The 24,178-nt window shown below is 44.6% G+C and overlaps 1 protein-coding gene across 1 annotated transcript in view; it reads left to right on the top strand.

The window, feature by feature from the left end:
- Window positions 1-22,637, top strand: part of LOC137517812 (solute carrier family 7 member 13-like) — a 47,846-nt gene extending 25,209 nt beyond the window's left edge. Inside the window, exons 2-4 of the mRNA XM_068234865.1 lie at window positions 17,437-17,568; window positions 19,678-20,042; window positions 22,392-22,637. Coding sequence (XP_068090966.1) covers window positions 17,437-17,568; window positions 19,678-20,042; window positions 22,392-22,637 — 743 coding nt within the window. The remainder of the gene's footprint in view (window positions 1-17,436; window positions 17,569-19,677; window positions 20,043-22,391) is intronic.
- The last annotated feature ends 1,541 nt before the right edge of the window (window positions 22,638-24,178 follow it).

Raw genomic sequence — 24,178 nt, 5'->3', positions numbered from 1 at the left:
ACTACAAGTTTGTGTACGTGGACGTGGGGTCGTACGGTAGTTCCAATGACTCTGGAATTTTCCAGCGTACGACCCTTTGCCGGCTGATGGAGGAAGGCAGACTGCGTCTCCCCCGTGACAGACCCTGGCCTGGGACAAGGGCACCAGCCTACCCCTATGTGTTTGTGGGGGACGAGGCCTTCGCCCTGTCCGACCATGTAATGCGTCCGTACCCAGACAGGGGACTTGATGCCAGCCAGCTACACTTCAATGCTCGGTTGAGCCGTGCAAGGAGAATGGTGGAGTGCACATTTGGGATCCTGGTGTCAAAGTGGAGGGTGTTCCACACGCCCATGCTGCTGAAACCGGGCAACGCAGTTGTCGTGGTGAAGGCAGCATGCATCCTCCACAACTTTGTGCGGCAGGAGGAAAGAGAGACTCCGGAACCCCCAAATGTGCTTCCACTAATGCCCCTGCGGAGGTATGCAACCAGGCCAAGGGTAGTGTCACTGCGGAACAGGGACCAACTGAGACTATTTTACCACACCACCAGGACGAGGGTGAATGTTTGGTTTTTAATATGTTTTGTTGAAATGTGTTTATTTTGGAGTTTCAAGTTTTTAAGTGATTTTAAATGTCTTAATTTTTTACAATAAATTGATGTTTAATAATTGGTCATTGTGTATGTTTTATGTGCACAGGTGGGGTACATCGCAGGTGGGTGGGAGACATCACAGGTGGGTGGGATACATCACAGGTGGGTGGGATACATCACAGGTGGGTGGGATACATCACAGGTGCGTGGGATACATCACAGGTGGGGTACAGGTGGGTGGGATACATCACAGGTGGGTGGGATACATCACAGGTGGGGTACAGGTGGGTGGGATACATCACAGGTGGGGTACAGGTGGGTGGGATACATCACAGGTGGGTGGGATACATCACAGGTGGGGTACAGGTGGGTGGGATACATCACAGGTGGGGTACAGGTGGGTGGGATACATCACAGGTGGGGTACAGGTGGGTGGGATACATCACAGGTGGGGTACAGGTGGGTGGGGAACAGGTGGGTGGGCCACGGGTGGGTGGGCAACACGTGGGTGACACAAATCCATAGCAAAAGTGGAATAAATCACAAGCTAACCACAAGCCCCCCCAAAAACTTCTAGTCAACATACCCACTGTGCCTTGCTGTCTCTTGCTCAAGTGCTCAAAGTCCTCCACATACAGCTTGGCAATTTTTTTCCACAGGCCTCTGCATTTTTTGATGTTGCTGTGGTCCGCATCCCCCTTGTCCCACAGGGCTGGTACCTGCTGCACCTGTAGGATGAGGTCTTCTGATGTGTAGGGCCTCACCCCCTCGTTATCAGACATATCGTCAGACATGTTGCTGCCAAACAGCTCCAGCATGAAGTCACTACTGCTCCACTCTGTGAACGCTGGTGCCATGTGGTCCCCATCCAAAATGGCCACCATACCATAGAGTCAGCATAGGAAGTGTGGTATAACATCCGGTTTTTATAGCCAGTGTGTTGTGCGCTCTCCGGTTCTCATTGGTTTCCATTGGCCGGATGCAACATTCCGGCTCCGGTCCGGATACGTCAGCCGGACCAGCCGGACCAAAAAATAGCGCATGTTGGAACGGACGCCGGAGTCCGGATCCGGTCCGGCTCCGGTCCGGACGAAACGGACGCATGTGAACGGTCGCATAGACTTTCATTGCTATGCCGTGCGTCCGTTTCGTCCGGTCCGCATGCGGTCCGGCTCCGGCACGGCTCCGGCACGGCGATTCCGGATAGCAACCGCTAATGTGAACCGGGCCTTAGACAGCAGTCTTTTGGCAGTTTGTAAAGTACAGTTCAAATGAAAACAAAATGCCAGTCCAGGCCAGCAGCTTACATTCAGCTTTCCATATCAGGAACACACCAAACTCCATGTGCAGCCTGCCCTTTCTCTCCAGAGCAAAACCAGCTTCCTGGAATCAAACGTGAAGTCTTTCTCAGCAGACTGTCAGACCTTGCTGTCACACCCTCTCTCTCTCCTCCTACTCCAGCCTTTCAAAGCTGCTCTGTTAACCCTGTGTGACCTGACTCCAGCAGAAGCCCACATACAGAGAGCAAACGATCCACCCAGGATCTGGCGACCAGATGCGCCCGCCCACTCTGCATCTGGTCAGCTCCGGACCCAAGTAAGGTTTTTAACCTCTGTCCATGTGACAGACAGCCAAAACCTTTTTATTCCGGAGCTGCTACTGGATGTAGCGTCTGATCCCAGGTGGAATGTACCTCCCATCCAACACAACCTGGGACAAATCGATTACCTCCTGGGTATCGACTTTGTCACAGCATGTAGTTTGTATGTTCTCCCTGTGTCTGTGTGGGTTTCCTCCGGACACTCTGTTTCCTCTCACATCCCAAAAACATACAGATAAGTTAAATAGCTTCCCCTTAATTGGCCCTAGACTACGATACACACTATATGATACATACATAGACATATGGCTATGGTATGGATTAGATTGTGAGCCCTCTGAGGGACAGTTAAGGTAGCCATACACTGGTCAATTTGCCATCAGATCGACCAACAGATAGATCCCTCTCTGATCAGAGAGGAATCGTATGGCTGCCTTTACTGCAAACAGATTGTGAATCGATTTCAGCATGAAACCGATCACCATCTGTGAAGCTGCCGCCGACCCCCCCGCCAGCTATACATTACCTGCTCCGGTTGGCGTGAGTCCCCCAGTCTTTCCCGGTCACTTCTACGTGCTCGGCTCCTCCAGCTTCACTGTACTTCCTGCCGGGGAAGTTTAAACAGTAGAGGGCCCTCTACTGTTTAAACTTCCCTGCCGGGACAGGAAGTTCAGTGAAGCTGGAGGAGCCGAGCACGTAGAAGTGACAGTGGAGACCAGGGGACACGCGCGGGCTGGAGCAGGTAATGTATTGCCGGTAGCGTCGGTCGTTGGGCATTCGAATGCTGCTATCAATGCGATCGAGCGAAATCTTCCGCACGGACAGATCGACGGGAACGATTGATTTCGGAACGTAAATCGATCGTTCTGTCAGCGTTTGCACAACGATTTCACAGCAGATTCGATCACAGTGATCGAATCTGCTTTATATTGGCGGGAAAATCGTTAGGTGTATGGGCCCCTTTATACTCATAGTGAACTAGCTACATTGTATGCTGCTCTCTGTATGCATAATGTGCTTTTAAACTGTTCTCACTGCATTGACGGTAGGGACCTGTCTTTCTACACTCCTTATAACTCTGAAGATATTATCAGCCGTACGGTAAACAATGACGTCTCAATACAGATAGAAACACAAAGGGCCTGATTCACAAAGCGGTGCTAACAGTTAGCACGCTGGTGAAAAGCCCTTTATCATGCCTAAACTCAGTTTAGGCATGATAAGTTTAGGTATGATAAGTTTAGGTGTGATAAGTTTAGGCATGTTAAGTTTAGGTGTGATAAGTTTAGGCGTGATAAGTTTAAGCACCAAGGCCTCGATTCACAAAGCGGTGATAACCCAGTTATCACGCCTAAAAGACTTTAGGCGTGATGACCTTTTCACCACTGAGTTATCACCGATTTTTCCTGCTCTTCGCGCGAAGTTACCGCGCGTAAGCGCGTTCGCGCGTACGCGCGTGAGTGCGCGCGCAAAGTCCCATAGGGCTTAATGGGAGCTTCGCGCGAAGCGTCGGGTGTTGCGCGCGCACTTACGCGCGTACGCGCGGCAACTTCGCGCGAGTTTCTTCTTATCATGCCTAAAGTGACTTTAGGCGTGATAAGGGCCTTTTCACCACGGTGCTAACACTTTGCACCGCTTGGTGAATCGAGCCCCAAGTGGGTTAGCACCGCAGTGCACAGCTGATCAAAAGTTTTGCGCTAGCAAAGTCTGGTGCACTTCACATAGAGTTTAATGGCGCTGCTTTGCGTGCGGGACTCTGCGTGCGATCTAAACTTATCTAAACTTAGCATGCCTAAACTTATCATGCCTAAACTGGCTTTTCACCAGCATAGTGCAATGGTTATCACGCCTAAAGTCTTTTAGGCGTGCTAACTGGGTTAGCACCGCTTTGGGAATCAGGCCCAAAGTCTTCCTGATCGGTGAATAAGTACAGAAAGAACAGTGCAATAAATGAAACTGGTTGCTGCTAGAAGATGGGGGCAGGTTCCAAGCCCCAATGGGTGAAAGATTTATAAAGAATGTATCTCAGCGCATACAGGTAGCATATAATCCTATTGGACAGGTATGCAGTGTATGGATATCACAGCAGCCGCTAGTAAGTCACATAAGTTTCCTGCTTCAAAGATTAAAAAGAGCAATACAGTACCTCCTTGCGCGCTGATTGATACTTCGCTTCTTTCAAGTGCCTTTGATCTTGATATAATCCCGATATCCCGGGCGAGTGTTAACTCAGTCCAAACGTAACAGCGAGACAAACCTCCGCACTCTCCGGTCAGCTGACGTCGCGTCTTGGATCAGCTGAAACCCGGCTTCCTGCTTCCGGTTTCTCCTTGCGTGTCACTGTAGTTCCTCACCCGAACCAGCCTGTAGAGGCGCAATCAATGCTTCCAGACATTTCAGGTAACAAGCGTTACACTTACCCTTTCCTAAATAGATGACAAAAACATTTTTCCTCCAGGCACAGATCATGTCACCTAGTCCTTTGCACAAGCCTAGGGACATGCTATCCCCCATATCTCTATAGTTGGCAGCATACTTGTAGTCTTTACAGAATCCACAAAAACTTGCTTGGACCAAAAGAAGCATTAATCAACTGGAAAGATAAAGGACTGCACTGTTTTCTCAGACATGTACCTTTTCCCAGTCAGAACAATCATTCATCTGCTGTCAGCCAGTCTAAAGCCTCATCTACACACGTAGATGAGGCTCCGATGTGTGTTATCAATCGAGCCACTGCTGCGGCTCGATTGATAAGATCCGACAGGTCGGATCTTGCTACCGCCGATTCCCTGCTTGTTTCCCGCGAGGGGACAATGGCAGGGAATCGAGCGGAAGATGCGCGGCGCGGGGACAAGCGGGTATCGAGTCCGGCGCGGGCGAGCGGTGACCCGGCGGGCACGCGGAAGAGGCTATCCGGCGGCTAATCGAGCCACCGGATCGGAGCCTCATCTACGCGTGTAGATGAGGCTTTAGCTTCTGCACATTTGGCTTGGCTGAGCATGCCGCCATGGAGAGCAGTGGAGTGACAGGAGACATCAGGGGACAAAGCCCAGCATGAGGATTAAATTTGCACTTGCCCATAAAATTGGACACGACAGAAGGAAAGCAGAGAAATGCTCCCTGTATGTATTTAGATAGTTTACCCTGGCTAATTCCCACTCATATGTGACTAATCACCACTGTAATTTGATCTCTCAGCTGTGTCAGCTCAGGAATCTCATCTGCCACGGCAGAGCAGCTAATCAGTAACCACAGGAAATTAACCCTATGTCTGCTTCCATGAAAGCAGGAAGTACATATACTGCACATTTATTGCAGGACATTTATCAGCTGTAACAAAAATGTTTTTCTTTAAAGGTTTTTATGCTGTATCTTATCTTTTTAAGCAGAGAAAGCAGAGAGGAAGTTCTGAGTTCAGGTGTGCTTTAAGCTGGACTAGCCCATATGGCTCTCCACAATCAGAGGGTACATTTTGAAAGGTGATGAGGTGACAAAGCAGGGATCCCATCTGCCAGAATCCATGTTGAAAAAAAAAAATAATCTTTTTGCTGAAAGTAAAAAAAAAGCGGGTTTAAAAAAAAAATTCTCACTCCGACATCTGTTTTTTAATATCCTGCTGTCTGTTCTTGCCACCAAATGACAAGAAACCCAAAGTAATGGTGCCCACACACGGTGCACTTTTTTCATTTTTTTTATTAGATAATTTCGTTCAGTTTTCCATTAGTTTGAAAAATGTGCATAGTTGTTTTCGATGTACCATACACGAACGTTCGATTTGTCAGGAAATCCAGAAAAGACTAGATTTTTCCAACATGTCCGATTGGATTTTTATTGAAAAAATGGGGTAATCGTTCGTTTTTCTTGATCAGAAAAAAAGATTATTTTTGGCATTCATTCGATTCCATTGTTTTGGTCGAATAAACAGGAAAATCGAACATTTTTATTGTACCATTTATGGGCACCATTAATACGCTGGATCACCTTAGATCACAATGTTACACAAGTCTGGGGATGGCAGAATGAGGATAGTCTTGTTGAGGCTAATGCTGGGGACACACCTTGCCATTTCCCGCTCAATCCCGAGTTCGATCCTGGTTGATTGATTATTTCAGACATGTTCGATCTGGTCTCGATCGATACAGCCGTCGATTTACTCATGTGAAGTATGCAAAATCAACGTCTGTATCGATTGAAACCCGATCAAACATGTCGGAAATAATTGATCGACCAGGATCGATCCCACCAATCGAGCGGGAAATCGCAATCTGTGTACCCAGCATTACGTTTACATCTATGGATATGTGGAACCAACAATCACTGTTTTATCAGAGGTGTTATGTTCATCTGCTTGCTTCAGGTGAGTTTGAATCAGGGCCGGATTTATTATAAGGCACTGTAGGCACATGCCTGCAGGCGCCTGATGATGGAAAGGTGGCTCACTCCCCTCTCTTAGTGCCTCCCTCCCTCCTTCAGTATGGCGAGTCCCGAGCAGAGCTTAAATGAGAAGTTACTCACCCAGCTCTCAGCATTCCACTGACAAGATCTCCCTTCAGTCGGGGGCACCACAAGCTACTTAATACTGAGGGTACCTCTGGCTACCTTATACTAAGAGACACCTGTAGCTACCAATGACAGATGAGGAAAGTAAGAGAGAAGTGACAGCGGGGCCAGCCAACACTTGCAGTGATTGTAGGTTCATGAAGGGTGAAGTCTAGGGTGCCAGGACATCTGTGCCTATAGGCTCCCGTGATGTAAATCCGGGCCTGGTTTGAATCAAAGTCCATTCCATTTTTCTTCAGAGCTGTGAAAGCCACAGCTGTATACATCACAGTGCATGCAAGCCGGGGGTTTAGAGAGTGTTTGATATTTTCTACATTCACTCTGTGGTAGAGATTGTTATCATTGTTGAATAGGGCAAAGGATTATTTACTCTGGATTACATCTCTAAAACCATGACCCCTTATTTGCTCTGTCAGGTAGAATAGTTACCGAATGCTAAGTATGTGAGAAATTCACAGGAGGTATTGGCCTCAATTCACTAAGATCATGCTGGAGATAATAAGGCAAGAGAAAACGTACCTCCACATAGGCGTCAATTCACCAGAGGTTACCAACCTATTTATCTCTTGGGAGGTAATTTACCTCCTGTGATATCTCCAAATAGCAATTCTCCAGAAGTATAGGGGAAAATATCGACAGAGAGAAATGCAAGAGATAAATGTGAGATAAGTATGAGATAAATAAGTGATGGTTTGTAGTTAGTTTTTCTCTAAATCACAATTCACCAGGGAAGAAAGGGGGTGTGGCCATTCGTTATTTTTTCATCTCTTTATCCCCTGAATGAACCTGGAGATATCGTGGTTTTCACACAGCAGCTGCTGCTGTGGAAGATGGAGCCTTTTGAGCTTACTCTGTTAGGCCTGGTGCACACCAAAAACCGCTAGCAGATCCGCAAAATGCTAGCAGATTTTGAAACGCTTTTTCTTATTTTTCTGTAGCATTTCAGCTAGCATCTTGCGGTTTTGTGAAGCGTTTTTGGTGTAGTAGATTTCATGTATTGTTACAGTAAAGCTGTTACTGAACAGCTACTGTAACAAAAACCGCCTGGCAAACCGCTCTGAAGTGCTGTTTTTCAGAGCGGTTTGCATTTTTCCTATACTTAACATTGAGGCAGAAACGCCTCCGCAATTCCAAAATCTGCAGCAGCCCGGGAGTATGCGTTTCTGCAAAACGCCTCCCGCTCTGCTGTGCACCAGCCCATTGAAATACATTACCCAAGCGTATCCGCAGCCGCAAGCGGATCGCAAAACGCAGCCGAACCGCTCTGGTGTGCACTAGGCCTTAGAGCTTGCTTCTATTATGAGGAGAAAAAGGCGCAGGAGGAGGGTCTGTTTAATCGCCCCTCATATTTTTCGTGAGAGAACAGTTCTTGATAATTTTACCGAGACAGAGGTGGTGAAGAAGTTCAGACTCACTCGTGATATGATTTATGATATGATCCGGCAGTAAAAGGCGGGAATACTCTGGTCACGTAGTGGTAAAACTCCGCCTCCTACCCACAATGCTTCACTTTCAAGCTTACAGAGAGGAAAAGTATCCCATGTAAATCATTAATACCGATTACCTAATTATCTGCTTTCTCACACTTTCCTCATGCATATCTCTCCATTATCCCCTGCTATCGAACATTTTTCTCTCTGTCCTCTCACACTGGTGAATTGACTCCAGAGTGTTAAAATACCTCATGAGATAAACTACCTACCTTTTTTCTCTTAGTAAATCCTCTCTGGTGAATTGACGCCATAGTGAGAGAGTTATCTTATCTCTTCATTCCTTACGTTACCTCTTCTGTAGTTAATTTACCTTCTCTGTAGTTAATTTACCTCCTCTGTAGTAATTTACCTCCTCTGTAGTTATTTTCACATGCAGTTAATGAACAGCCTGTCTTTAACTCTGGAGTTATTTTAAGGATTGAAAAGTTAACTTAAAGACAGAAGAGTTAACATTAGGTTTGCCTGAGGTAAAATGTTTCCTGAATACTACATGCCTTATCACCATGGTAACAACTCTAGAAGCGTTATTAAAGACAGGAGATAAGCTTAGTAAATTGAGGCCTTTATCTATTTGCCCTAAATATTTTTCATGTTCCATTATATTTAAAGTAAACTGAGCACCAGGGAGCGCCTGCGTTCAACAAACTTATCAGACGAACTTCCTCTTAGGAAGGATTGTAAATGGTGTGCTGGCTTTTCGGATTAGTGAGCATTCACTCACCTATGGGGGGCTGCTACGTATGAAAAGGGTCCTCAGTGTTACGTATGGGGGAGGGTTAAAGAGAACCTGAACTGAAAATTAAAAGTCAAAATAAACATACACAGGTCATACTTACCTCCCATGTAGTCTGCTCATCAATCTCTTTCTCCTCTCCTGCGTCTCATTTGTCCACTGTGATCAATGGAATTCTCTGTCCTCCATTTTAAAAAATGGCCATTACCACATAACAGCTTCCGTGTCAGCACACTGTTAAACTGTTATATCGTCCACTTGAGCCATAGGGAAACATAGACATTACCTTCCACATTCAGTTGTAGCTGACAGCAGCTGATACATAACTGACAGCAACTGGTATATTTCAGTTCTGACAAAATCTTGTCAGAAGTGGAAGGGATCACTGTAAGAAGAAAATGGTGAGCTTCTGAGAGAAACTGATGGTGAGGTAAGTATGTCATATTGATTTGCAGCTACATCATGTATTTATTTTAAATATATTTACTCAGTTCAGGTTCCCTTTAAGGTTAGGCACCAACAGGAGAGTTTTAGGGTTAGGAAGCGCCGTGGAGGATGGATCTTTAGCGTTAGGCAGTGTCAGGGGGATCTGTTAGTGTATCAGTGTCATGGGTCATCTGTAAGTAATCACAAGTGTAAGTTGAGCACTCAGCTGTGTCAGCACAGAAATTCGGCAGTCCTAGGCAGACACAGCTAATATGTAAACACAGGATGTTAACCCTTTGTCTGCTTCCATGAAAGCAGGAAGTAGACTCAATGCAGATTTATTGCAGAAGTTCTGTAAGCTGTAACAAAGAAATGTTGTTGTTTTTTACGGACTAGTTCACAATGGTCAGTTGCAGAACAATCCTGCATGTCAGCTCACTGCCCCTAGAATTGTATGGACCTGTACACAGTAACTGATCGCGTTATTCTAACTCGCTACATGCAGGCTTTGTATTGTAGTCTATGTCCAGTCTCCATTGCAATTCACACTCATTAGAATGTGTGTGTTATGCAACTGACCACTGTGAACTTTGCCTAAAGGTTTTTATACTGTTGCTTGTCTTTTAGAGCAGAAGGGAAGTTCTGAGTTCTGGTCCGCTTTAAAGGGAACCAGAGGCCCCAGAAAGAAGATTTTATACATACCTTGGGCTTCTTCCAGCCCCATACGCATGGATCGCTCCCACGCCGCCCTCCTCCGCTTCCTGTATCTGGCGGTACCCGGTCCCGTAGTTTCGGCCAGTCGGCAGCAGCACGCTAACAATTGTCCGCATCACAGGGGCTCCCAGCATACCCGTACGTGTGCAGCTGCATACTGCGCAGCCGCACGCGTAAGGGTATGGAGGGAGCCCCTGCTCATGTGGACATTTGGCCGCGTCCGCCGGAAGTGACGGGACCCGGTACCGGCGATCCAGGAAGCGGAGGATGGCGGCGTGGGAGCGATGCAGGCTTATGGGTCTGGAAGAAGCCCAAGGTATGTATAAAATCTTTTTTTCTTTTTAGGATTCCGGCGTCTCTGGTTCCCTTTAAGGTATGGTTTGGTAAGGTCATAGTAAAATATCGGTAAACATTGCCAATATGTTACTATTGGAATTAAAGAGAAACCGTGACCAAGAATTGAACTTTATCCCAATCAGTAGCCGATACCCTCTTTTACGTGAGAAATCTTTTCCTTTTCACAAACGGATCACCATGGGGCTCTGTATGGCTGATATTGTGGTGAAACCCCTCCCACAGGAATCTGTGAGGAACATGGTCCTGGCAGTTTCCTGTCTGTAAACCTTGTTGCATTATGGAAATTAGCTGTTTCCAACTGGCAAAAAAGCAAGCAGCAGCTACTTCCAGTGACATCACCTGCCAGCAGTAAAAATGTCACCATGTGATAAATGTCAGAATGTAAATCAGGGAGAGGAAAGATTTTACAATGGGCAAACACTGACTAAATCATTTATACATAATTATTGTAAAAATAAAGCACTTTTTTAAATGCATTATTTTCACTGGAGTTCCTCTTTAACTAGTAGAGTATCAGTAATTTCACCTATATTCTGATAGCAGCTGTCTTCAATGCCCCTTTGACGGGGGACTTTTTTACATATATAGATACACTGCTTCGTATACTATCATCAATCCACGGGCCTTCATCTTTTTGGTCCCTGTGTCAAAGCTCAAAGTACCCGTGGTGATGTAAGGTGGCACAGATCGCCATAATGCATGTGGGAGGATGTAGTTCATAAATGTGATTAAATCTCCTGATTAGGAGTGCAATGTCAAACATGTAGCGAAGCATTTAGTATGTTGACAGTAAGCTTCACTGTCACAACGTGCATGTTGTCTGGTAAATGATTTTTGCACCTGGGCCCACTTGCTCCCTGTTTAGATACAACACCATGAGCATCTGCTCATGCTTGAAAGATACCCAAGGTGACATGTTACATGATGAGATAGACATGTGTATGTACAGTGCCTAGCACACAAATAACTAGGCTGTGTTCCTTTTTTTCTTTCTCTGCCTGAAGTAGTTAAACATCAAGTATGTAAGTGGCAGTTCCTGTCTGAGTGAGGGCTGGGTCAGACTACAGTGTGACTCTCACTGATAAGAAATTCCAACTATAAAACACTTTCCTAGCAGAAAAAGGCTTCTAAGAGCTGGAAAGAGATAAAAAGGGTCAATAGTTCATAGATTTTAGCTCTGGCATACTTTAATGAATGTGTCATTGAGCAAAAACAATAAAACAGTAAAAACTTAAAAAGTATATTTAAATCCTCTATAATAAAACCCCTGTATCCCTGTGTAGTGCTGTCCCTGCGGAGCTGGGTCCATGCTTTTTGCTACTGCGCATGAGCGCAGCATGGACCCGGACAGTAAAAACAGACCTAGAGCCCATTTTAACCACTTGATGCCCACAGTGTTAACACCCCCTAATGACCAGGCTCTGTTTTGCTTTGCTGGGCTGTGCAGTTTCTTCAGCCTCCTGCACGGCCCAGCTATGGAGCCCAGCGATCGGACTCACCTCTTTATTTTGTCCCTAAGGGGACATGTCACCGGAGGGGTCCGATCGCTGTGGCAGCAGTGTTTTGGTTTTTTTCCAGCCTGAATAGGCTGTTTCACCCTCCCTCCCCTTCCCTCCTCCCCTCCGTGCACTCCATTTGAACAGGGCGGTGATCCATCCTGTTCCGCCTTTCATAGGCATCAGCCTATGAGAGGACGGCGATCCCCGGCCAATCAGAGGCTGGGGATCGCCGATCTTGTACAACGCTGCCGGAGACCGCAGTGTTGTACAGTTGTAAACAAAGGGGATTTCTTTCCCCTTTCGTTTACAAACAGCCTGCTAGCCGCGATCGGGGGCTGCCGCCGTGGTCCTGGGGCTGCCCATTGGCGTGAGGCGGTCTTGAAGTAGTTAACACGGGCTTGGGTCTACTAGTATGAAATAAAACTGTTGAATATCTTAAAAAGTCATATTTAAGAGAAGGAAGATAGATACAATTTTCACCTCGGGCGTCTTTTAAAGTTAACTCGGCTCACCTGCTTTGCTTTTCTCTTTTCTGGTAAATCATTTCCTAGACTAGACATTGAAAAGGGTTCCTCTGTCCCCAGATAACCCGACAGCAGCTGTTAATGAGCCAGTCAAGTTAATGTGTGTTCTGTGGTGCAGCTCCTGTTCTAAGCCTTTGATCCAGGCAAAACAGGATACCGGTAATCTTTTGTCAGTGGATGCCATGCTTCCAGTGCACCCCTGCTTGCTTTTAGCCCGTGCAGCATTGCAATTTTCTTCTACCAATAACGGGAGCACCACTTTTCCCTGCACGGTGGAAGTGAACACATTTACCAGTTCCTGCATGGACTATGCCACCGCCCACTTCTGCCACGTTCAATTCGCTTTTTCTCCAAGCAGATTATTTTTCATCTTCGGTTACAAATAACTTTTCAGCACTCTTCAACTGAAAACGAACGAAGTGGGTGAAAAGGTGCTATCAAAATTGTTTTGCATTAAAATTATTCTGAGTATTCCTTTTTTTTGCTGGTGGCTTAAAAGACATTTTATTGATAAGGTGGGAAAATATCACATTCTTTTCTACTAAGAAAACTTAATAGCAAAAAATGAATTAAATAAGGATGATTGGTGGTTGATTAACCTCCCTGGCGGTAAGCCCAACCTACGCTCGGGCTAGCCACCGCAGAGGATCACATGGCCCCGGGAGGATTTTTTTTTTTATAAAATCTGCACTATATGCTAAAGCTAGCACTTGGTTAGCTAACTATGTCCCCCCAAGTTTTGCCGCTCTTCACCGATCCCTCCCGATTGCCGCCGTAATACGTACTCCCCAGGGATCCCGCTATGGCGCAGCCTCCCTATCAGCTCCAGGCTTCGCTATGGGGAGGATCGGGACTGCGCATGACGTCATGTCGATCGTCACCATATCGACAAGTGAAGCTGAATGGTGAAGCTGCAGCTCTCGCGGGATCACGGAGGGGCAAATATTGCCAGCGGCGATCGGGGGGTTTAGTTAGGTGCGGCGGTGCTTGGGGGAAATAGTTAGCTAGCGAAGTGCTAGCTACAATATAAAAAACACATTTTATTTTAAAAAATCCACCTGCGGACGCAGCCTATGAAACTGCGTACCGCCAGGGAGGTTAACAAAACTTATCTTAAAGGGATTCTGAGCAGGTAAAAAGAAATTGGTACTTACCTGGGGCTTCCTCCAGCCCACCGAAGGCCACGAGGTCCCCCGCCATCCTCCTGGCTCCTATCCCGGTCCTGTTAGCGGCTCCATTAATTGGCGACTTCAGCCTGAAGTCGTCACTACGAGTACCTGCTGCGCATGTTTCGCGTCATCACGCTGACCCAGGTAAGCACCAATTCTGTTTTTCTTTTTACCTGCTCAGTATCCCTTTAAAAGGGATTGTCATCCACAAAATCAAATTTCATATACCCACTGCTATGTGTTTAATATGCAGCATGCAACGTTACCTGCATTGCAAGCACTCCAATGTATTTAGAAATGTTTTAGCTGTAATAAACCTTATCTCAGTCAACCTGGCTCTATTTTTGCAATTGCTGACAGAAGGAAGCTTGTCATCACCCTCCCACATTCCTGCTTCTCACTGATTGGCTGAGGGCAGTTCAGTGAGCTGCTGAAATCTCATCTGTGCTGTGCTCACATGTGTTTACAAAGCAAGCTAGCTATGACAGTGCAGTTTCGAGGAGAGAAACAAGTAAGGGAGGAAATGACATCAGGATTGGCTTCAGTCAGAGGGAATCAAGAGGGCAAACGCCATGAACAGAATTATCTTTATTTACTATGTAAGATTCACTGAAGTCAAAATGTGGTCAGTACAATACATACACATGTTATGCAAGTAGAACAAGTAGTTATCTACTTATATACATATAGTATAGTACAGTGGGATGCAAAAGTTTGAGCAACGTTGTTAATTGTCATGATTTTCCTGTATAAATCGTTGGTTGTTAGGATAAAAAAATGTCAGTTAAATATATTATATAGGAGTTGCACACAGTGATATTTGAGAAGTGAAATTAAGTTTAGCAGCTGACGGCTGACATGCTGTTTAAAGATTAGTTCTTTTGGATTCCTTTACTTTCTGATTGGTAAGCCCTTGTATAAAAGAAAGGTGAGCACCTTCAGTTATCATCTGTGATAGCTTATGCTGGGCTTGTTCCTGAGACTGCGCTCACACCAAGGGCTCGATTCACAAAGCGGTGCTAACCCAGTTAGAGACTTTGGGCTCGATTCACAAAGCGGTGCTAACCCAGTTAGAGACTTTAGGCGTGATAACCATTGCACCACGCTGGGGAAAAGCCAGTTTAGGCGTGATAAGTTTAGACGTGATAAGTTTAGGCGTGATAAGCTTAGATAAGTTTAGATCGCGCGCAAAGTCCTGCACGCAAAGCAGCGACATTAAACTCTATGCGAAGTGCACCAGACTTTGCTAGCGCAAAACTTTTGATCAGCTGTGCACTGCGGTGCTAACCCAGTTGGTGCTATAGTTATCACGCCTAAACTTATCACGCCTAAACTTATCACGCCTAAACTTATCACACCTAAACTTATCACACCTAAACTTATCACACCTAAACTTATCACACCTAAACTTATCATGCCTAAACTGAGTTTAGGCGTGATAAAGGGCTTTTCACCAGCGTGCTAACTGTTAGCACCGCTTTGTGAATCAAGCCCCAAGGGCCTGATTCACAAAGCGGTGCTAACAGTTAGCACGCTGGTGAAAAGCCCTTTATCATGCCTAAACTCAGTTTAGGCATGATAAGTTTAGGTGTGATAAGTTTAGGTGTGATAAGTTTAGGCATGATAAGTTTAGGTGTGATAAGTTTAGGCATGATAAGTTTAAGCGCCAACTGGGTTAGCACCGCAGTGCACAGCTGATCAAAAGTTTTACGCTAGCAAAGTCTGGTGCACTTCGTACAAAGTTTAATGGCGCTGCTTTGTGTGCGGGACTTTGCAAGCGATCTAAACTTATCTAAACTTATCATGCCTAAACTTATCACACCTAAACTTATCATGCCTAAACTTATCACACCTAAACTGGCTTTTCACCAGCGTGGTGCAATGGTTATCATGCCTAAAGTCTCTAACTGGGTTAGCACCGCTTTGTGAATCAAGCCTCTAGTGTTTGTCTTGCTGCAGACTTCTGTCTGTCTCTTGACCAAGCTTCTTGCAGATTGGGTTACCTGTTACCGACCCAGCTTGTACCTGACCATGCTTCTCTACTAATCACCTGTTACCAACCCGGCTTGAACCTGACCTCGCATCTCTATTGGATTTCCCGTTGCCAACCTCTGGTTGTTAAAGGATTTGCATGAATGCTGCCTGGACTGACTCTGGCCTAATTGACCACGCATCTGTATTGTGATTACACTTTCGTCTGGATTGCCTAAGCCCATAGGCCTCAGGTGACTATTCAAGTTTATTGTGTTTGCATTGCCTTGCTGTGTTTGGTGATTGCTATTTGCCAGGTTGTATGCTACATCTACCTGCAGGGTTTTTATAGTATTGTTATTAGGCAGGAGTTTACGCAGGTGTTAGAGCTGGGTTATTGGTCAGTCATATGGGCATACAGTCTGACTTATAGCAAGTAGCCAGACCAACACTGTACTTGTTCCTCTGCATGAATGCCTTAGTGGATTTTGAGCAGTGTTTAGGGTCGTTGTCTTGTTGAAAGATCCAGCCCCGGCGCAGCTTCAGCTTTGTCACTGATTCCTGGACATTGGTTTCCAGAATCTGCTGATACTGAGTGGAATCCATGTGTCCCTCAACTTTGACTAGATTCCCAGTCCCTGCACTGGCCACACAGCCCCACAGCATGATGGAAACACCACCATATTTTACTGTAGGTAGCAGGTGTTTTTCTTGAAATGCTGTGTTGTTTTTTTCTCCATGCATAACGCCCCTTGTTATGCCCAAATAACTTAATTTTAGTTTCAGCAGTCCACAGCACCTTATCCCAAAATGAAGCTGGCTTGTCCATATGTGCTTTAGCATACCTCAAATGGCTCTGTTTGTGCTGTGGGTGGAGAAAAGGCTTCCTCTGCATACAGCATCTCCTTGTGTAACGTGCACCGAATGGTTGAACGATGCACAGCGATTCCATCTGCAGCAAGATGATGTTTTAGGTCTTTGGTGCTGGTCTGTGGGTTGACTATGACTGTTCTCACCATTCGTCGCTTCTGTTTATCCAAGATTTTTCTTGGTCTGCCACTTTGAGTCTTAACTTGAACTGAGCCTGTGGTCTTTCATTTTCTCAATATGTTCCTAACAGTGGAAACAGCCAGCTGAAATCTCTGAGACAGCTTTCTGTATCCTCCCCCAAAACCATGATGGTGAACAATCTTTGTCTTTAGGTAATTTGAGATTTGTTTTGAGACCGCCGTGTTACTACTCTTTAGAGAAATTTAAAAGAGGAGGGAAACTTACAATTGACCCCCTTAAATACTCTTTCTTATAATTGGATTCACCTGTGTATGTAGGTCAGGGGTCACTGAGCTCACCAAGCCAATTTGAGTTCCAATAATTAGTTCTAAAGGTTTTGGAATCAATAAAGTGACAACAGTGCCCAAATTTATGCACCTGCCTAATTTTATTTAAACAATTATTGCGTACTTTCCGTAAATGCAATAAACTTCATTTCACTTCTCAAAAATCACTGTGTGTGTCTCCTTTATGATATATTTAACTGACATATTTTATCGTAACAACCAAAGATTTATGCAGGAAAATCATGATGAACAAGGTTGCCCAAACTTTCGCATCCCTCTGTATGTGTATTTTTTTCCTGGGATAGTATAGCTGTCCCTGCTGCTTTAAGAATGATCTCACCTTACTTATTAACTCATAATTTATCTCTCCTTAACTAAATTAACTTATGATTTCTCTCTACATATCTAGCTTAACTCATGATTTATCTCTTTTTAACTGAATTAACTCATGGTTTATCTAATTTTCTCTTGTTTTTTAGAGGAAGTCAAGAACCCGGGTAAGATTATTCCTCGCAGCATAATGACAGCCATAAGTTCTGTAATTGTATTCTATTTATTGGTGAACATCTCGTACCTCACTGTGCTGTCACCCAGAGAACTTGTTTCCTCAGGTAAGGCCATTTCTCTTTTTTTCTGTTACAAAATGGAAGTTGGATGGATGAGATCATTTGAAATGGTTTAACTGCCAAATGTGACAGCAATGGCAAGCTGTGAATAGAGATGTGGCGAACATCTCTAAATCCATGGGGCTCTTACTACTTCCGGGTCGCTCTGACCCGGAGTAGTACGCCTGCGCTGCCCGGCGGAACGCGTCCTAGATCGCGCTCCTGTTGCCGGGCACTCTCTGCGCATGTGTGTGACGTCATGAGTGACATCACGCTCATGCGCAGAGAGTGCCCAGCAACAGGAGCGCGATCTAGGACGCGCTCCGCCGGGCAGCGCAGGCGTACTACTCCGGGTCATTGCGACCCGGAAGTAGTAAGAGGCCCAGAGAGGTTCGCCAGGCGAACGGTTCGGCCCATCACTAGCTGTGAATAGTGTGCAACCCTTATGTCAGTATCTGGTGCTCTGGAGTGTGGAAGTATTGCTCCAAACTGGATCTGTTGTTCAAGTCAGTGTTTACACACACACACACACACACACACTCACACACACATATATACTGTATACATACATGGGAGTGCATGCATGAAGTAGGGGCGCTATGAAAGAGGGCGCAGGGTACAGCCAAATTCCTTATTTTCAAATAAGTATAAAAATATCGGTTTACAAATAAATTTTGTTTTAAATTATCAGTTTGTTTAACCACTTAACCACTATAGTCGTCCAGATAAATACCGCTCAAATCTAACTGGACGTGTATATGTGTATATGCGTGGTGCATGGGCGCGCGACCCCCGCTCTAACCTGGCAGCTTTTCCATGTGAGCAATTGGTGAAGGGAACTGAGGGTTCCCCGAACCAATTGCAGTGCCTGGAATAAAAGGACATGACCTCGATCAGGGGCCATGTCCATTCATAAATATGTAACAAAAAGAAAGTAAAAAAAAAAGTAGTGCTAACTCTAACACCCCCCAAAAGTATAATTCTCAAAAAGAATGTAAAAATGGTTAAAAAAAAGTAAAATTACATTTCAAAATGATAATTAATTCTCCCATCGCCATCACAAGCAGTCTCTGGTTCTTAAGGGGGCAGAGACTGCTGGTACGGAAGTAGTTAAAAAACTGAACATATATCACTATGCTGAATATATTTCTTTCTGCACCAGTGGCGTAACTAAGGAGCTTGGGGCCCCAATGAGTGTTTTACTTGGGGCCCCAACCACAAAATCAATGTGGAGCCCCAAAACCAACCAAGGACAGCTGCAGTGTCAGAGAGGTGTACTTAGAGTAAGGAAGGTTTGTTAAGGATTTCCACTATTCAATTCACATATAGAGGTGTTTATTACCAGCATAGCACCAATGAGAAGCTAAAAAGATGGATGAAGCAGGGCATTTAGTGGGCCCCCCTGGTCCAGGGCCCCAGTGTGGTCACAACCACTGCATACCCTATTGCTACACCACTTTTCTACACATTTCTAGCACTACTTCTGTTCTCCTCCAGCTTCGAAGACATAACACAAAAGTTGTTTAGGTGATACCTTTAATGACTAACTGTACAAGATTTCTTTGCAAGCTTTGGAAACTTAACGGCATGTTTCAGAACTGGATCAGAACCATACGGTATGGTTCTGATGTGAGTGACTGCTCCCCCCCCCCCCCCCACACACACACACACCACACCACACCACCTACACCATGGGGGCTATTATTGCACCTTTGGTTCAGCTACAAAAAAGCTTTTTGGCTTCTATTTACTTTTACTTTGCTTTCACTTTACTTTTCCGGTAGAGCTGCAACTGCCTCGTGTAAAGCACTGGGTTTATTATTTTAATTTATTTTAAAAAATGAACGCAGCAAAATCCTAAACAGGCTTGTTACTGTATGAGCCCATGTTTTTCTGATCATGTCTTATGTCAGGTACACTTTAAGTGGAAAGGTAGTTTGTAATTAAATAACAATTGGTGTAGGATTGATATATACATTTATATTTTATACATATATAATTTTTTTTTCAAAATTTAATTCACCCTTTAACTGTAAATTTAATCTGCCCTTTAACTGAAAATAAAACATAGAATGTTATGGTTGCACTTACTACACCATTCTTCTCTACTTGCAGCTGCTGTGTCTGTAACCTGGGCTGACAGAATGATCCCAACATGGGCCTGGATTATGCCAGTCTCAGTGGTTGTCTCCATATTTGGTGCTCTCAATGGCGACATGTTTACACTTGGGCGTTTAAACTACGCCGGGAGCAAAGAGGGACATTTGCCGGCCCTCATCTCAATGCTTCATGTGCATTATCTGACCCCAGCTCCAGCAATGATCATCTCCACCTTGACGGCTTTTGTATTTGTCATACCTTCTGACTTGATTGCTTTAACTAACTATCTGAGTTTTGCCTCTCAGCTTTTAACTGGATTAGCTTGTGTTAGCCTGATTGTTCTTCGCTACCGGGAGCCTGATCTGGAGCGCCCCTACAAGGTGAGAAAAGCACGAGGTGTAGATTCCTGGACAGATCAGATCTACTGTATGCACCTCTTATGGAGGTCTCAAGGAAAAGCCTCAAATTGTTAATGTGTTGTTTAGTTGCTTTTTAGTGGCACGCCAGGGCCCTCTATAATCTACTGCCTCCCGAAGCTTGCCCAAACTGATGTTTAATGCTTCCATGACACAATCTAGGCATCTAATTTTTTGCCACCCCCTCTTTTTGCACTCAAGTTAAGTAAGATAAGGAGAGATAAAGCCAGGGGCGTAGCAATAGGGGGTGCAGAGGTAGCGACCGCATCGGGGCCCTTGGGCCAGAGGGGCCCCGAAGGGCCCTCCCTTAACTACAGAATTAGCTCTCTATTGGTCCTATGCACATAATAATGACTTCTATAGATACTTTGAATAGTGGTAATCCTTAACAAACTGTTCCCCATCCCCTTCTTGCACCTCTGACACTGTAGTTGCCATTGGCAGATTTTGGTGCGTCACCGTGCGTCGTATAAACTTGTTATGTATAGAGTGCTTGGGGGGCCCCATTGTAAAACTTGCATCGGGGCCCACAGCTCCTTAGCTACGCCACTGGATAAAGCATGAGTGCAGTCCTTTCAGGAGAGATCAATTATGAGTTAATAAGTAAGGTTAGATAATTCAACAAAAAAGTTTGTGATTCAGACTCAATGGCCCATATGCAATTCACTTTTTCTCCTGAGTTTTCTTCACGGTGATATTTTCACACATTGTCATAAAATGCCTTCCAAACCACCAACAAGCAAGAAAATACTAAAAATAATTTTGATAGCTGTTTTTACCATCTTTTGGGAACTTTTTCAAATGTAAAATGTGTCCAAATGATTTCAGCTTCAGCATTGCTCCTTCCAATAAACAGCCAGGGTTAATTTATTTAAAGTGAATGGGAACCGCATTTAAAAAAAAAATGAAGCAAATACTTACCGAAGGAGAGGGAAGGCTCTGGGTCGTATAGAGCCTTCTGTCTCCTCTCTCGGTGCCCTCTATCCTGTGCTGGCTCCCCCCCCCCCCCGTTTCAATCCCCCACCGAAAGGGTATTTGGAAGTCCTTGGGAGCCGTGTCCTTCCGAAGACGTGCGGCTCCATACTGCACAGGCGTGAGCGTGCAAGAGAGCGTGCTTGCGCAGGCACAGTACAGGGCTGCCCTTCTTCAGGAGCACTCGGGCTCCCTGAAGACTTCTGAAGCCTCCTTCGGCCGGGTAAAACAGTTTTTGACTAAATTAGTCATATACTGCTACCGGGCGAGCCAGCACCGGAACGAGGGGACCAGGAGAGGAGGCTCTATAGGACCCAGAACCTTCCCTCTCCTTGGGTAAGTATCTGTCTCATTTTTTTAAATGTGGTTCCCATTCACTTTAAGGATTGACTGATCAGATCTTCTTGTAGTCCAAGGGAGTCTCAAAAGTCTTCTCCAGCACCACCATTGAAGGCATCAATTCTTCGGTGCTCAGCCTTTCTTATGGTCCAACTATTTGTTGCTACTAGCAACATATTAAATTATTATATTTAGATTATTTTTAAAAATTATTGGAAGCTAGCGGTTTACTATAGGTTATAAGAATACTTGAGGCATAATTTATAAAAATTGAGACCATGATAAGTGAAGATGGTCAACGAGATTCAAATAATTACAGCTTGCATGCAAATAAGATTTTCATATTTAAACAGGTAGTGGGAAGAGTCTGGATGGTCCAGAGGCTTCCCAGATCCTCTTTGAGCGCACCGTTGCTGCCCGGAACCCTGTCCTTTTTTGTGGTTGTGCTCCCCTCTCTGTACGAATGCTTCTGTGCTGCACCTGTGCTAGTATAGTCTGCACATGCCCAGTAGAATGAAGCTGCTCGTGTACGGAGGAAAAAGCTGTGCACAAGTGGCTATATTGTACTACACATGTGCAGGCCATACTTACACATGCCCAGTAGGTATGTGCTCGTATAGAGACAGGAGAGCAGCTACGAGAGCAAATTCAACAGGCTCTTCTTTAATATGTTCAAAGTGATCCAACTCTTGAACAGAGAGCTCAAAGAAGATCAGAGAATCCTCTGGACGATCAAATGGCTTCCTACTACTGAGGTAAGTATCTAATTTCTAACTTTTAATTTGCTTCAGGTACACTTTAAATTTGCATGAGTCATAATTTTTTGCATCTCTTTTAACGTCCCCCTAGTCATGAATGGTTCTAACTCTATAAATAATGGTATATTCACTTTAGATACAGGTGCTCACCTCAATTCATAGCACTCACTTCTTTTTTTTTTTTTAAATGATGACTCTATTTTGTGCTAGTTTGATAATCTCTATATATTTTTTTGCCCTTTAGGTCTTTCTTCCAATTGCTTTTATAGTTGTTGGAATTTCAGCATTTCTGGTCCTGGCTCCGATAGTGCAATCTCCGAAAGTCGAGTACTTCTATGCATTGCTGTTTATGCTAAGCAGTCTCATTATTTATATACCTTTCATTCATTTCAAGCTGAAAATCCCATTTTTTGATAAGCTTACCTGCCATCTGCAGCTGTTGCTTGAGGTCTCACCATCTGATTTATATGAAGATCCCAAGTCTGAGTAAAAATGTTTATCTTCCAAAATATATCTAGTTTATGCAAGATTACTGTAAACAATAAAAGCACCTAAAGGGGAACTTTAACCAAGGATTGAACTTCATTCCAATCAGAAGCTGAGAAATCTTCACCTACTCTCGAATAGATCACCGGGAGGGTCTGAATGGCTGATGTTGTGATGACCCCCCCTCCAAAGTGGGATTTCATTATCATGGTAGTGATGTCATGATCCTGACAGTTTGCTGTCTGTGAACCTCGTTACATTGTGGGAAATAACTGCTTTTTCCAACTGCCAAACAAGCAATATCTCCCTCTGTGCGTAGAACTCTCATTAACGAACTATCAGTACAGATCACCTGGCAGGAGTAAGGATGTTAGCACCAGTAATGATTTGAGAATGTGATTCAGAGAGAGGAAATATTTTACAATGACTAAATAATCTATAAATGAATACTGTAAACAATAAGCAATTTTATTCCCTCCCCACCCCCTCATTCCTTTAGAATGTAAGCTCACAAGGTCAGGGCTCTCTCACCCTTTTGTGTCTTGGATTCATTACACATTTTATGTATGCTACTTTTGTCACTGTAATTACCAATTCTGTGACAAACGATAATTCCTTGCGCTTTCAGACCAAAGAAAACCAGTCACATCCAAAGAACTGTCAGTCCTTTCCTGTAATCATGCACAGTGCTGATCCAATGTGGGAAAGTGCATAAAAAAGGAACGCTCTAAGTGCCTTTACCATAAAATTTAGCTTTATTGCGCAAGTAAAAAAGTGGGTACTTACAAGATGAATGTTTAAAATTTGCCTATCAGCGGTAAGGCCAACCGCTTCGTGCGATGACGATATATTTGTGTTGTAAATTAACCACGTCATCGCACGCGCTGTGAGCCACCAAGCAGTGAAGCGAGCGCGCGTCTTTAGCAATTCCTGTAGAACAAAAAAGTTTATTGATAGTTCCAAGCATCAGGGTACCGTGACGACGGCCCCGAATGCAGATAAATGTGCGTTATTGTGCGCGTGACGTCATCTGATGAAGGCGCAGCGCGCCGAAATGCGTAATGACATCACACACACATCAAGACTAGGTCGCGCCCACCACCTCGGAAGACGAGCCTCCCGGGTGATCGTAGACCGTACTGCTGGCCACAGCGCGTACAGCCGCAGAGGGGTGAAGCGGTTGGCCTTACCACTGATAGGCGAATTTTAAGCATTCATCTTGTAAGTACCCACTTTTTAACTTGCGCAATAAAGCTAAATTTTATGGTAAATGCACTTAGAGAACTCTTTTTTTCACAGATGTTAATTACCAATTCTGTATTTTGTAACCATTGTCTATTTTGTATATTGGTGTACACTATTGTCTGTATTATTTTTACCCCATGTTTGTTTCTTACTTTGTACAGCCCCACGGAATATGTTGGTGGTTTATAAATCAATAATAATAATACTTTATTTGTATTATTTGTTCACTTATCCTTTACAATGAAACTCTACATCTGTCGAGGAATAAGCGAATGCTGAATCCAGATCCACATATTGTTA

Source organism: Hyperolius riggenbachi, chromosome 5, assembly GCF_040937935.1.
Source record: "Hyperolius riggenbachi isolate aHypRig1 chromosome 5, aHypRig1.pri, whole genome shotgun sequence".
NCBI classification, from domain to species: Eukaryota; Metazoa; Chordata; class Amphibia; order Anura; family Hyperoliidae; genus Hyperolius; species Hyperolius riggenbachi.
This window is presented reverse-complemented; position numbering and strand designations above follow the sequence as displayed.